Here is a 14,733-nt window from a genome sequence, read left to right as displayed (position 1 = left end):
TCAAAATTTGACAAATTCTGTGACATTCCGTGTTATACAGTAAATTCCATTTTTATGACTGGATTCTACGATTCCGTCCGTGTTTTCCACATCACAGAAATCATTGGGCCTGAATATTTGTATCCAAAAGCATGTCTGCAAATTTCTACAAATTTAGAGCAAAAAAAAAACCAAAAACAAAAAACAAATGGAGGTTTAGTGAGGATATACCATTAAAAAATTAGTTTGTTTGTTTAAAGCAATTAATACTTCTATTCAGAAAGCATGCATTCAATTGATCAAAGGTTACAGTAAAGAGATTTATAATATTATTGACAATTATAATATTAAATTTAAAATAAATGTTGTTCTGTGTTCTATTTATTAAAGAATCTTAAAAAAGTGGTCATCGTTTACGCAAAGAATATTAAGCAGCACAACGATTTACAACATTTGTAATAATAAGAAATGTTACGTGCGCACCAAATAGGCATATCAGAATGATTAATACATTGAAATAGTGAACCGTTATTTATTTTTAAATATATATATGTTTTATTGTATTTATAAATTTGTAAAAATGAAAAGTGTTTATCTGAAAAATATTTTGCAAATATATACGTTAGATCAAATAAATACAGCATTGGTGAGCATAAAATATTTACAGACCCCAAACTTAGTAATTTGAAATGTATTTATTTTGTAGCCAAAGTTAAGTTCCAATTACATTGTATCCTATAAGAGCATGTAAGAGAGAGAAAAAGAAATTGTGTGTGTGTTTGTGTGTAAAAGTGACAGTGATGGAGAGTGACTGAGAAACTGTAACCTTTTTTTCTATGAACATTTTGACGGTGAAAAATGAAAAAGACGCAACAAGAAAGACAGATTTTGTGAAGGAGTACCAGAAAGGGCAAAGTACGTAAGAAAGAGCTGGAGTGCAAGAAATTGATTTTCTGTTCATTCTACAATATCATTTTGTGAGTAACATGCCCTGAGAGATGTCCTAGAATTATCTGTCACTACTTCAAGAATGTAGTCAAAACCCTTAAGAATATAGAGGACAGACAGACTGTTGTACTCTTACTTACTCCTAAATAATGGATTATTATATATATATATATAATTTACCCAAACGTGAGTCACCAGCATTAGCATTACTAATGTGCTAAACACTGGTTACATTCTTCAAATGTTCTCCTTTTTTGTTCCATGCAAGAAAGAAAGAAAGTCATACAGGTTTGTAACGACACAAGAGAGTAAATGATTTACATTTTTTGGGGGTGAGCTATTCCTTTAATGCTATTTTAGTCGTTTTCTCTCAGCATTACGCAACCGTTTTGAGAGTGTGTGATCTCTCAGCTCCTGAATCTTGATCAGTACTGAACCTGTGCGCAGGGGTCCATGGGAATTCTGCGCTGAGAGCAGGTGACAGCTGTGATGCCTGTCTCTTTCCTTTAAGACTCACTAAAAAAAAGAAAGAAATGGATCAAGGAGAGAGTATAAAGAGACGGATCAATTTTTCATGAGGGCTGGGTTATGAGCAACCGCAAAATCTCGCCTGTGCCTCAAAGTTTGCCATGCTGTAGCAGACAGACAGGACAGTTATTATAGAAATCCCAAAAGTATTTTGCTTGTCGTACAGAGAGCTGGCAGTGATATCCCTGTTTCAGTGAATTATTAAAAGATGACGTCAATGTCGAACCTGTTAAACCACATTTAAAAGGATAGTTTACCTGAAAACAACAGTTCTGTCATCATTTACTCACCCTCAGGTTGTTCTAAACCTGTATGATTTTCTTTTGTCTTTGAAATTTCACACAGCCCTTTTCTATATATTTTTAATGTCTGGAAAAATTTCTTTTAATAGTAACAACCCTCAGGTTTTGCAACAACTTGCAACAAAAAGAGCGAGCAATAATGGCAGAACTTAAATTTTTTTAATGAATTATTGCTTTAAAAGGTTTGTTTTTATACACTACTGTTCAAATGTTTCCATCACTATTTGGTTTTATTTTTTATTTTCTAATAAGTTGATGCCTTAATTCAGCTAGGATGCATTATTGATCAAAATCAAATGATATCTTAATGTAAACTATGTTCGTTTGAGCTTTCTATTAATCAGAGAATCCTAAAAAAATATGTGTCACAGTTTACACTGTAGATATTACGCAGCACAACTGTTTTCAGCGTTGATAATAATAATAAATGTTTGCTGAGCACCAAATCAGCATTAGAATGATTTCTGAAGGATCATGTGACACTGAAGTGGAGGAATGGCTGCTGAAAATTCGGCTTTGCTTCACAGAAATAAATTACGTTTCAAAATATATTAAGAAAGCAGTTATTTTAAATTGTAAAAATATTTCACATTTACTGTATTTTTAATCAAATAAGCGCAGCCTTACCGACCTTAAACTTTTGAACAGTGTACGCTACAAGTCAAATGCTTTTGAACAGTAACATATTTAATGTTTTTTTAAAAGAAGTCTCTTCCGCTCACCAAGCCTGCATTTATTTAATCCAAAGTACAGCAAATGCACAGTAAAATTTTAAAATAGTTTTATGTTTTAAAATAAGTGTTTTCTATTTGAATATATTTTGAAATGTAATTTATTCCTGCTTTCAAAGCTGAATTTTTAGCATTATTACTCCAGTCACATGATCCTTCAGAAGTGATTTTAATATTCTGATTTGCTGCTCATACATTTATTATTACTATGTTGAAAACAGCTGAGTGGAATTTTTTTTTCAGGATGAATAGAAAGTTCAGATGAACAGCATTTATCTGAAATAGAATTGTTTTAATAACATTATAAATGTCTTTATCATCACTTTTAATCAATTTAAAGCTTGCTAAATAAAAGTATTAATTTCAGTCATTTCTTCCCCCCTTATAATACAAAATCTTTTTATTTCAGATAAATGCTGATCTTTGGATCTTTCTATTCATCAAAGAATCCTGAAAAAATGTACTCAACTGTTTTAAATATTGATAATAATAAAAAATGTTTCTTGAACGGCATATCAGCATATTAGAATAATTTCTGAAGGATCATGTGACACTGTAGTAATGATGTTGAAAATGTAGCTTTGATCACATGAATAAGTTGCATTTTTAAATATATTCACATAGAAAACAATTATTTTAACTAATGAAAATATTTTAAAATTTTACTGTTTTTGCTGTACTTTGCAGGCTTGGTGAGCAGAAGAGACTTCTTTAAAAAAACATTAAAAATCTTACTGTTCAAAAACTTTTGACTGATAGTATATGTGCATCTTTTATATAATCTTATTTGTTTCAGAGTGTTTATTATTATATTTAGATAAATCCTCATCTGTTTCAGAGAGGCAAATGTCTTGAGGAGACTCTGATGTTCCTTTTAGGAGTGTAAGTTTCCTCCATTAAAACTACAGCTGTGCTGTAATAGTGTTGCAATCACTGAAGTGTTGGAACGGAGGCAGGAGAGAGAGAGAAATATGTGCACGCTGAGCGACCTACAGAGATGAGTCACATCCTGTAAGTTTGTGCTCCTCTTCGGATATCTGTCTGCTTTTCATTAGAGCTGCTCAATATCCACACCAACACAAAAGCCCATGGTCATTACCTTCATTGGACGGCTCAAACGGAGGTGGCAAACACTACAAACTTTCCCTCACGACTCGCTACACGATTCTGTGCTCTATCACGAAACATCCCGTGTTTCACACACACTGGAGTGTTCATAAACACCAAATAAAGGTGAACTCAGCAACATACACACAGATATGTCACATATTGTCAGTCTGAGGGATATGCAGGTGACAGCATGTGGTTTGTTTTGAACACTTGTGCAGAGAAGAAAATAGGATTGAGCTAATCCAGGAGATTACTTTCACTCCGGGAGGATTACAGGCGTCTCAATCTGCTTTAAATCAGACACCTGGAATAAAACCTGGATTAGATTATTGTACTACACTTCTCATTTCTTCTTTATGTCAGTATGTGTTATTTTTTGAACAGTTGTTGAACATTGTTGAACATCTTAATATTCTTGTATAATATATATGGGCCATTCTACAGAATTGGTCTAACGTCTGAGTTGGGCACGTCTTGAAAAAAATGTGTCTTATTCCAAAATGTTGTATGTATGCAAATTTTATAATGTCCAAGATACATATTTCTAGTAGTTGTGCAGTTATTATACTCTATTATACAATATTCTCCTATTGTTTTTCAGAAAGGCTTGGAAAATTTGTATTCCCCCCAAAATTGCCACTACTGAAACACAGTAATATATAATTTAAATAGAAGGGTTATATTGACCTATTAATATTTTGCTTACATATTCCTTGTAAATATATATTTTTGCTATTTTATTAAAATGTTTTAGAGGTAAATCAATAACAGTTTCATTTTTAACAAAATTTAAATTTGTTGTATTTTGAAAGCAATTTTTTGGATCATAATGATTTTAAAGTTAAGGATTCATTAGTTTGAATATACACTGAACCAAAAATTCATAACATCTTGGTTGATAATGCAGTGTACTTTATTTTTGACAAAACATCCCATGTTTTGGTAGTGCCAGCACATTTTTGGTAGTGACAGTCATACTTTGGTAACGACCACATCACATTACAGAATTTTAACTTGCATACTAAAACATACTAAAATACAAAAGAATTGCATAACTATTAAAATTTTGTTTATTTCACCCAAATAGGATTATGTGTTCCCTTTTGTCACTACAGAAACAGTGATGACATGTTTCGGTCATGACTGTTTCAGTAGTGACAATTTTATGGGATAACACCCAATAAAATAAAAAAGACGTCACCACCCGAAACAATGATGACATGTTTTGGTAGTGACAATTTTAGATACTTTTGAACCTAGCTGATATAATATATATAAAATCACAATTTAGTGGGAACTTTTAATTTAAAATTATATTGAAATAATTTTTGCATTTTATTCCATTGTTGTTTTTAAAAGTACTTTTTTGATTCTTTTAAAAAGTGAAGTTAAGAAAAAAATATTTAGTTTATATTTTCTTTGTAAATAATTTTAAAAATAAACAAACACTTTATGTAAAAAATGTATCCAGCATTTTCATGTCACTACTGAAACAGTGTATGTTTTAGTCTATTGTCTGTGACTGATTTCAACTACTCCCCTACATTTATGATCAGGAAATATTTGTGTCCTCCACATAGCTACATGGTGAGTAGATAGACCCTATAATTTCGAGGTAAATGTGTTCAAAAGTATGAAAAATCTTTGTGTAACTTTAAAGAATGTCACTACCGAACACCATTTTTTAAAAATAGTTAAACACACTTTTTTGTGACTTATTCCATAACATTATAGTTTTTGTATGTGTACAGCTGTTCAGAACTGTGCTAGCTAACCATGTGCTGATTAGCATCTTTGAGTTAAGTTCAAAAGTATCTAAAATTGTCACTACCAAAACAATCACAATGAAACATTTGGTGGTATTTCGGTAATGGCATCTTTGTTTTTTTGGGTACTATCTCATAAGATTGTCACTACCATAACAGTCACAACCAAAACATTTGGTGGCGTTTCGGTAGTGACATCTTTGTTTTTTTGGGTGTTATCTCATAAAATTGTCACCACCGTAACAGTCACAACCGAAACATTTGGTGGAGTTTCGGTAGTGACATCTTTGTTTTTTTGGGTGTTATCTCATAAAATTGTCACCACCGTAACAGTCACAACCGAAACATTTGGTGGAGTTTCGGTAGTGACATCTTTGTTTTTTGGGGTATTATCTCATAAAATTGTCACTACCATAACAGTCACAACCGAAACATTTGGTGAAGTTTCGGTAGTGACATCTTTGTTTTTCGGGTGTTATCTCATAAAATTGTCACCACCGTAACAGTCACAACCGAAACATTAAGTGGATTTTCGGTAGTGACATCTTTGTTTTTTTAGGTGTTATCTCATAAAATTGTCACCACTGTAACAGTCACAACCGAAACATTTGGTAGAGTTTCGTTAGTGACATCTTTGTTTTTTGTTGTATTATCTCATAAAATTGTCACTACCGTAACAGTCACAACCAAAACATTTGGTGGCGTTTCGGTAGTGACATCTTTGTTTTTTTGGGTGTTATCTCATAAAATTGTCACTACCATAACAGTCACAACCAAAACATTTGGTGGCGTTTCGGTAGTGATATCTTTGTTTTTTTGGGTGTTATCTCATAAAATTGTCACCACCGTAACAGTCACAACCGAAACATTTGGTGGAGTTTCGGTAGTGACATCTTTGTTTTTTGGGGTATTATCTCATAAAATTGTCACTACCATAACAGTCACAACCGAAACATTTGGTGAAGTTTCGTTAGTGACATCTTTGTTTTTCGGGTGTTATCTCTTAAAATTGTCACCACCGTAACAGTCACAACCGAAACATTAAGTGGATTTTCGGTAGTGACATCTTTGTTTTTTTAGGTGTTATCTCATAAAATTGTCACCACCATAACAGTCACAACCGAAACATTAAGTGGATTTTCGGTAGTGACATCTTTGTTTTTTTAGGTGTTATCTCATAAAATTGTCACCACTGTAACAGTCACAACCGAAACATTTGGTAGAGTTTCGTTAGTGACATCTTTGTTTTTTGGGGTATTATCTCATAAAATTGTCACTACTGTAACAGTCACAACCAAAACATTTGGTGGCGTTTCGGTAGTGACATCTTTGTTTTTTTGGGTGTTATCTCATAAAATTGTCACTACCATAACAGTCACAACCAAAACATTTGGTGGCGTTTCGGTAGTGACATCTTTGTTTTTTTGGGTGTTATCTCATAAAATTGTCACCACCGTAACAGTCACAACCGAAACATTTGGTGGAGTTTCGGTAGTGACATCTTTGTTTTTTGGGGTATTATCTCATAAAATTGTCACTACCATAACAGTCACAACCGAAACATTTGGTGAAGTTTCGTTAGTGACATCTTTGTTTTTCGGGTGTTATCTCTTAAAATTGTCACCACCGTAACAGTCACAACCGAAACATTAAGTGGATTTTCGGTAGTGACATCTTTGTTTTTTTAGGTGTTATCTCATAAAATTGTCACCACCATAACAGTCACAACCGAAACATTAAGTGGATTTTCGGTAGTGACATCTTTGTTTTTTTAGGTGTTATCTCATAAAATTGTCACCACTGTAACAGTCACAACCGAAACATTTGGTAGAGTTTCGTTAGTGACATCTTTGTTTTTTGGGGTATTATCTCATAAAATTGTCACTACTGTAACAGTCACAACCAAAACATTTGGTGGCGTTTCGGTAGTGACATCTTTGTTTTTTTGGGTGTTATCTCATAAAATTGTCACTACCATAACAGTCACAACCAAAACATTTGGTGGCGTTTCGGTAGTGACATCTTTTTGTTTTTTGGGTGTTATCTCATAAAATTGTCACCACCGTAACAGTCACAACCGAAACATTTGGTGGAGTTTCGGTAGTGACATCTTTGTTTTTTGGGGTATTATCTCATAAAATGTCACTACCATAACAGTCACAACCGAAACATTTGGTAGAGTTTCGTTAGTGACATCTTTGTTTTTTGGGGTATTATCTCATAAAATTGTCACTACCGTAACAGTCACAACCAAAACATTTGGTGGCGTTTCGGTAGTGACATCTTTGTTTTTTTGGGTGTTATCTCATAAAATTGTCACTACCATAACAGTCACAACCAAAACATTTGGTGGCGTTTCGGTAGTGACATCTTTGTTTTTTTGGGTGTTATCTCATAAAATTGTCACCACCGTAACAGTCACAACCGAAACATTTGGTGGCGTTTCGGTAGTGACATCTTTGTTTTTTTGGGTGTTATCTCATAAAATTGTCACCACCGTAACAGTCACAACCGAAACATTTGGTGGAGTTTCGGTAGTGACAACTTTGTTTTTTGGGGTATTATCTCATAAAATTGTCACTACCATAACAGTCACAACCGAAACATTTGGTGAAGTTTCGGTAGTGACATCTTTGTTTTTTTAGGTGTTATCTCATAAAATTGTCACCACCGTAACAGTCACAACCGAAACATTAAGTGGATTTTCGGTAGTGACATCTTTGTTTTTTTGGGTGTTATCTCATAAAATTGTCACCACTGTAACAGTCACAACCGAAACATTTGGTAGAGTTTCGTTAGTGACATCTTTGTTTTTTGGGGTATTATCTCATAAAATTGTCACTACCGTAACAGTCACAACCAAAACATTTGGTGGCGTTTCGGTAGTGACATCTTTGTTTTTTTGGGTGTTATCTCATAAAATTGTCACTACCGTAACAGTCACAACCAAAACATTTGGTGGCGTTTCGGTAGTGACATCTTTGTTTTTTTGGGTGTTATCTCATAAAATTGTCACCACCGTAACAGTCACAATCGAAACATTTGGTGGAGTTTCGGTAGTGACATCTTTGTTTTTTTGGGTGTTATCTCATAAAATTGTCACCACCGTAACAGTCACAACCGAAACATTTGGTGGAGTTTCGGTAGTGACATCTTTGTTTTTTGGGGTATTATCTCATAAAATTGTCACTACCATAACAGTCACAACCGAAACATTTGGTGAAGTTTCGGTAGTGACATCTTTGTTTTTCGGGTGTTATCTCATAAAATTGTCACCACCGTAACAGTCACAACCGAAACATTAAGTGGATTTTCGGTAGTGACATCTTTGTTTTTTTAGGTGTTATCTCATAAAATTGTCACCACTGTAACAGTCACAACCGAAACATTTGGTAGAGTTTCGTTAGTGACATCTTTGTTTTTTGGGGTATTATCTCATAAAATTGTCACTACCGTAACAGTCACAACCAAACATTTGGTGAAGTTTCGGTAATGACATCTTTGTTTTTTTGGGGCGTTATCCCATAAAAATTGTCACTAATGAAACTGCATGTTATCATTGTTTCGGTAGTGACAAAAAGGAACACGTAATCCTTTTTTTGGGGGAAATAAACAAAATTTTAGTACAGTTATGCAAATTTGTAGTACTTTAGTACGTTTTAGTAGATTTTTAGTATGTGGGTTAAAATTCTGTAATGTGATGTGGTCGCTACCAAAGTATTACTGTCACTACCAAAAATGTGCAGTCACTACCGAAACATGAGATGTTTTGTTAACTGAATGATTAACTAAGATGTGATGATAGTGTTCAGTTCAGTGTATATTCAAACTAATGAATCTTTAACTTTGAAATCAGTTTGATCAACTTTTCACCTTTTACAAAGAAAAGCTGGATTCAAAATACAACAAATCTCATAAATCACACTTAAAATATTTTCAAAATTGTAATTGTTACTGATTTACCTCTAAAAGCTTTTTAATAAAATTAATATATTTTATGCTGCACAAGTAAAATAAGCTAATGTGTACAAGCTCTGGTTCACATTAGTTCACAGAACTAAGTTTGTACAGTTTTTAAAGGGACACTCCACTTTTTTGAAAATAGGCTCATTTTCCAACTCCCCTAGAGTTGAACAGTTGAGTTTTACTGTTTTCAAATCCATTCAGCCGATCTCCGGGTCTGGCGGTTGCACTTTTAGCATAGCTTAGCATAGATCATTGAATCTGATTAGACCGTTAGAAGTGCTACCGCCAGACCTGGAGATCGGCTGGATGGATTCGAAAATGGTAAAACTGAACTGTTCAACTCTAGGGGAGTTGGAAAATGAGCCTGTTTTCAAAAAAAAGTGGAGTGTTCCTTTAAGTGCATTCTCATCAAGGATTCATTTACTGGAGGGCTGTTCTGTGGATAATAGAAAGCCCAACTGAAATAGCTCTAAATACAAATGTGTGCTGTTCAAATTTAATTAAGATGTTTTAGAAGGCCAAATGGAATCGATGAAAAGGCTGTCTGTTGATCTGGTTTTTAGGTCATGTCCCAGGCAGAGGGCCAACAGAAGAACTTGGTGAATTCCATCGAGTCGCTGCCGAGCCGCGGGCCGCTGTCCTCCCTGGATCAGGACCTGCTTCTGCTCAAAGCCACGTCTGCAGCCACACTCAGCTGTTTGGGAGAATGCCTGAGTATTCTTCAGCACAACGTGTGCCAAGCGGCCCAACACATCACCCACAGCCACATGCAGGGATCCAATACAGGCGAGAATATGGCACTGTCTGTCTCTTCTGAAATGTGTGATGTGTGTTAGTGCAGTGTGCCAAAATGTGTCCTCTTTTATAGAACTGCAAAATTCTGTGTTCAATAGTGAATTTTATGATTAATTTGAATGAATATTCATGATTAAGCCCAGCTGGGTATGATAACTGATATCATCCTGTGTGCAGACAACATTTCTAATTGGTCAAGGCCCAAATCTGCCTCAGAAGACCTTGTGAAGAATGGAGATTTGACACGTAACAGCCCCTCAACGAGACATCAGCCCCACTCCCCACTTCACAGGAACAAAGAACGGCTCAAAGACACAGAGGTATTCAAAAACAGACATTATTATATACTTCTAACATCTTTTACATTACATCATACATACAAATGACTCTACCTCAAATTTTATCCATTGCTCACAGAGGTACTCACAGATTTATTGTGTTTTTTCTGTCTTCCTTTACATTTTATTTACATTTTATTTTAATTTATTTCATTTCAGTTAATTTTTATTCTATTATTCTATTTTTATTTTTAAAATGACTCTGCCTCCGATTTTATCCATTGCTGTCACTGTCACTGTTGCCTAGTTTAGATACTATTTGGTCTCATATTTTAATTTGTATTTCATTTTATTTTGTCACAGAGGTAATCAAAAACAAAGATATATTGTGTTTTTCCTGTCTTCCTTTATATTTTGGAAATGCCATTCTAGATACCATTATTTTTTATTTATTTATTTTATTTTATTTTAATTAGTTTTTTTTGTTTTCTTTTCTTTTATTTCATTTCATTTTTTATTTCATTTCATATTATTTTGTTTTTTTACTTTTTTAATTGAATTGAATTTCATTTTATTTCAGATTTTGTTTTTTACTTTTTTAATTTTAATTGAATTTTAATGTAATTTTTATTTTGTTTTATTTTTATCTTGTTTTTCTTTTTTTAATTTAATTAAATTAAGTTTTATTTCATTTATTTTTTCATTTTCATTTTCATATTATTTAGTTTTTTACTTTTTAAATTAAATTTAATTTAATTTAATTTAATTTATTCTATTTTGTTACTCCATTTTATTGTTTTTTTTTCATTTTATTTGTTTTATTTTATCTTTTAATTTGTTTTTCCTTGTTTTTGTATTGTTTTAATTATATTTCATTTTTTATTTAATTTTATTGTATTTTATTGTATTTAAATTTTTATTTTATTTCATTTCATTTGATATTAATTCATTTAATTTTATTTTATTATGTTTTTATTTTGTTTTGTTTTTTCATTTTCTTTTAAATTGTATTTAGATTTATTTTATTTCATTTATTTTTTTCATTTATTTTATTTTGTTTTAAATTGTATTTCATTTGATATCATTTATTATATTTATTTATTTATTTATTTATTTTTTTTTTTTTTTCACATTTTATTTTATTTTTTATACTCAGAATTGATCTACTGCTGTCACTGTTGCACAGCATTACTTCAGAAAAATTACTACTTTAGACGCTATTTGGTCTTGTATTTCATTTAACTTTGTTTTTGGACTGGCAATACTTTTCTCATCCGAATTTCTGAGGCGGCACTTTCTCGCTCGCCTCCTCAAAGAAAACGCCCCTGCAATATAGTCATCATTACACCCATCATTATAATTCTGAGGCTGGCAGCTCTGTGACGCACTGCTTATCACTTTTGAAGAAAGATGATCTTTCAGGGGTAAAATCTGTCACCAAGATCTGTTCATCTCATCAGATAATAGCCCAAAAAAATCAGAATGGTCTCTGACTCATTTAAAGTCTCCCATAGAGTAGACACGTCTTTGAAAAGTTTCAAATACGCATCTACGCTATTGTGCGTGCGCCTGCCAGGCTTCTACAGCGAAAGAGTGGAAGAGGAGCACTAATTGGACGTGTTCTAGTTTTAGCGTCTGTGGCGGGTGACTGAGGATACCCACAATCCCTCTGGAGCCCTGAATGAGTCAGCCCGTCCCTCTTGGAAACCTTTTATCCGCCTGCGTTTCTCTGGAGAAAGGCCAGGGCTGCTGTTTCTTCGGCGTAAGCGTGTGCAACTGTTTGTTTGCGCGCATGCGGTGGCGTATGTATAAATACACGTTAACTTGTGTGTGTGCGCGTGCGCCTGAAGGGAGCTAATTCATTTTGCGGTTGCTTTGTGTGTGCTTGTCATTAAATCGGCTCCCTGTGAGGACAAACATGCACCCAGAATGCATCAGACAAAATTTGTGCTACGTTTTCCTCTGATATACCCGAGATAATGTATCTAATTAATTTACCATGGTGACTCATACCATTAAACCTTTAAATGACTCACTTCGCACTGTTGAATATTTAGAAGATGATGATGGCACAACGTTGAAGTGTAAAACAAATGCAGCACTGATTGCAGTTTTATACATGCAACATCAGCATCGACTGCATGGCTCATGGACTATCTGGGCACGAAACTGTGCCAGCGCAGACAGTGAAATATGCTGATGTATCTGAGGACTGAAATGAGTTTGTATGAGCTCCATCAATCAATTCCATCACACTGCATATGAGATCTGGCTCTAGGCACTTCCTTTTTTTGGAAGTGCAGTGCATGTGTTGCTGTATGGATTCTGTGTGGCACAGTGGATTGTGGCCGCGTCACGCAGGAGTGCTCTGGTGAGCTTTTACCACACTGTGTGTATTGTAGCCCTGGAGATACATAATTATCCGAAGCTTTCGCGCTGCGTAATGTGATTGCCAGCTGCAAAAAGCTACTTCAGCTGCCGTGGGAATTAAAGGAATAGTTCATACACAAATGAAAACCTTGTCGTCATTTACTCACCCTCATGTCGTTCCAAACCTGTAGGATTTTCTCATATCCGTAGAATGCAAAAGGCAACTTTTTAAAGAATATTCTGGTTGCTGTTATATATCTGGTTGTTGTAATATATTAAAGAACATAATATATTAAGAATGTGTCTGTGTAGTTTTAGCTCAAAATAACCCACAGATCTTTTATTATATCATTTTGAAAATGCCCATTTTAAGTGGAAGCAGAAACGTGCATGTCTCTTTAAATTTAAAATTTTATTTCATTTATTTTATTTTATGTTACTTCATTTTATTGTTTTTGTTTTCATTTTTTAATTTCATATTTGTTTTATTTTTTTTTATTTATTTTGTTTTAATTATATTTCATATTTTATTGTATTTTGTTGTATTTCATTTTTAATTTTATTTAATTTTTGTTTTATTTTAATTTATTCATTTTTAATTTAATTTAATTTAATTAATTAAATGAGCTGCTGCTCCCCCCCCCCCCCCCCTTTCCTAGAGTAGGACTGTAGGACAGCTCACACCTCATATACTCTGTTAAAAAACATCTCTTTGGTTTTGATTATCATGTCTATGGTGCTGAAATCATGCATTTTAAACCATATTAGTTATACTTCTGATATAAGGTTTTGTGCACACAAAGCATGTGAGTACTAAATTAAGTTCTCTTTCATGTCTTATTGCGCTTAAAGTTTTATTAAAAACACAGGAGTTACAAAAACAATCGGTTATGTCTGTGAAGGCAAACAGCTGAGAAAGAAATGTCATGTTTATATTAGATCTGTGTGGCAGCAGTGTAATATACAATAAATAAATCAATAAATCCACTGCTTTCTTGTCTCCTCTGAGGCTGGAACTCTAGATAGTGTTCTGTGCTCATCTGTGCAACCAAAGACAGAACAGTTAGCATGCTTTGCTCAAACTTTTGCCATGGCGTTTGAACTGGTACACCATTGTCGCTTGCGAAAACAGAATGGCGGCCCAGTGGGTGGAAACGTGCAGATTAAGGGGCAGTAATATTATAAGATCCCCTTATCATGTAATTTTCACATGCTTGCAGAGAAGGGCTTACCAAAACAAAGAAACAAAGTTACTGGGTTGTCCTTTTTCACATTTGGGGTTGGGGTTGGTAGATGTACTGGGGACCAATTATGGCACTTAAACAGAAAAAGTCAGATTTTCATGATACGTCACCTTAAAATTTTGTTTACCTGGAGGGACAGAAACCTCTCACGTTTTATTAAGACTATCTTAATTTTTGTTTCAAAGATTAACTAAAGTCAGATGGGTTTGGAACAACATGAGGGTGAGTAAATAATGGCAGAATTTTCACGGAGTGTCTATTTACACTAAAGGCAAATAGCCCGCCTTGTTGACACAGACTATTTACACTAACTCTGCCCACTAACGTGTGCTTGGGCTAGACAAGTTTACAAAAATGCCTGTTAAACAGCAGCTTTGGTAACTTTTTGACACTATCGACCCGAGTTTGAATCCACCTATTGATGAACTTGTTTTTCTCCCTTTTCAGATCACATATCACATCAGAAGAGCATTTATTATAAATAAAAATGACAGAAGTAATCAAAAAGTGGGAAATACAGTGCCTCGCGGGAGTTTATTGGATAGAGTTAGGGGTAGGTGTGGGGAGGTCTTTATTGTGCCAAGAAGGCAGTACCCATTTAATTATAAATAGGCCGTGAACTGAGAAACCAAACTTCCTTTGATATTTTGACATATAGGGTCATTGAACTATAAAAACATTCTGAAAGTTTCAGAAAGCAAAACTTTCTTGTTAGT

The 14,733-nt window shown here is 33.8% G+C and overlaps 1 protein-coding gene across 2 annotated transcripts in view; it reads left to right on the top strand.

Moving 5' to 3' along the window:
• osbpl10b (oxysterol binding protein-like 10b) overlaps positions 1 to 14,733 on the top strand; it is a 64,976-nt gene that overhangs the window by 22,253 nt on the left and 27,990 nt on the right. For both annotated transcript variants that reach the window (XM_051131934.1, XM_051131933.1), the window contains exons 5-6: positions 9,894 to 10,116; positions 10,303 to 10,445. In XM_051131934.1, the coding sequence (XP_050987891.1) occupies positions 9,894 to 10,116; positions 10,303 to 10,445 (366 nt within the window). The remainder of the gene's footprint in view (positions 1 to 9,893; positions 10,117 to 10,302; positions 10,446 to 14,733) is intronic.

The sequence above is a fragment of the Labeo rohita genome, chromosome 16, assembly GCF_022985175.1.
Source record: "Labeo rohita strain BAU-BD-2019 chromosome 16, IGBB_LRoh.1.0, whole genome shotgun sequence".
Lineage (NCBI taxonomy): Eukaryota > Metazoa > Chordata > Actinopteri > Cypriniformes > Cyprinidae > Labeo > Labeo rohita.
This window is presented reverse-complemented; position numbering and strand designations above follow the sequence as displayed.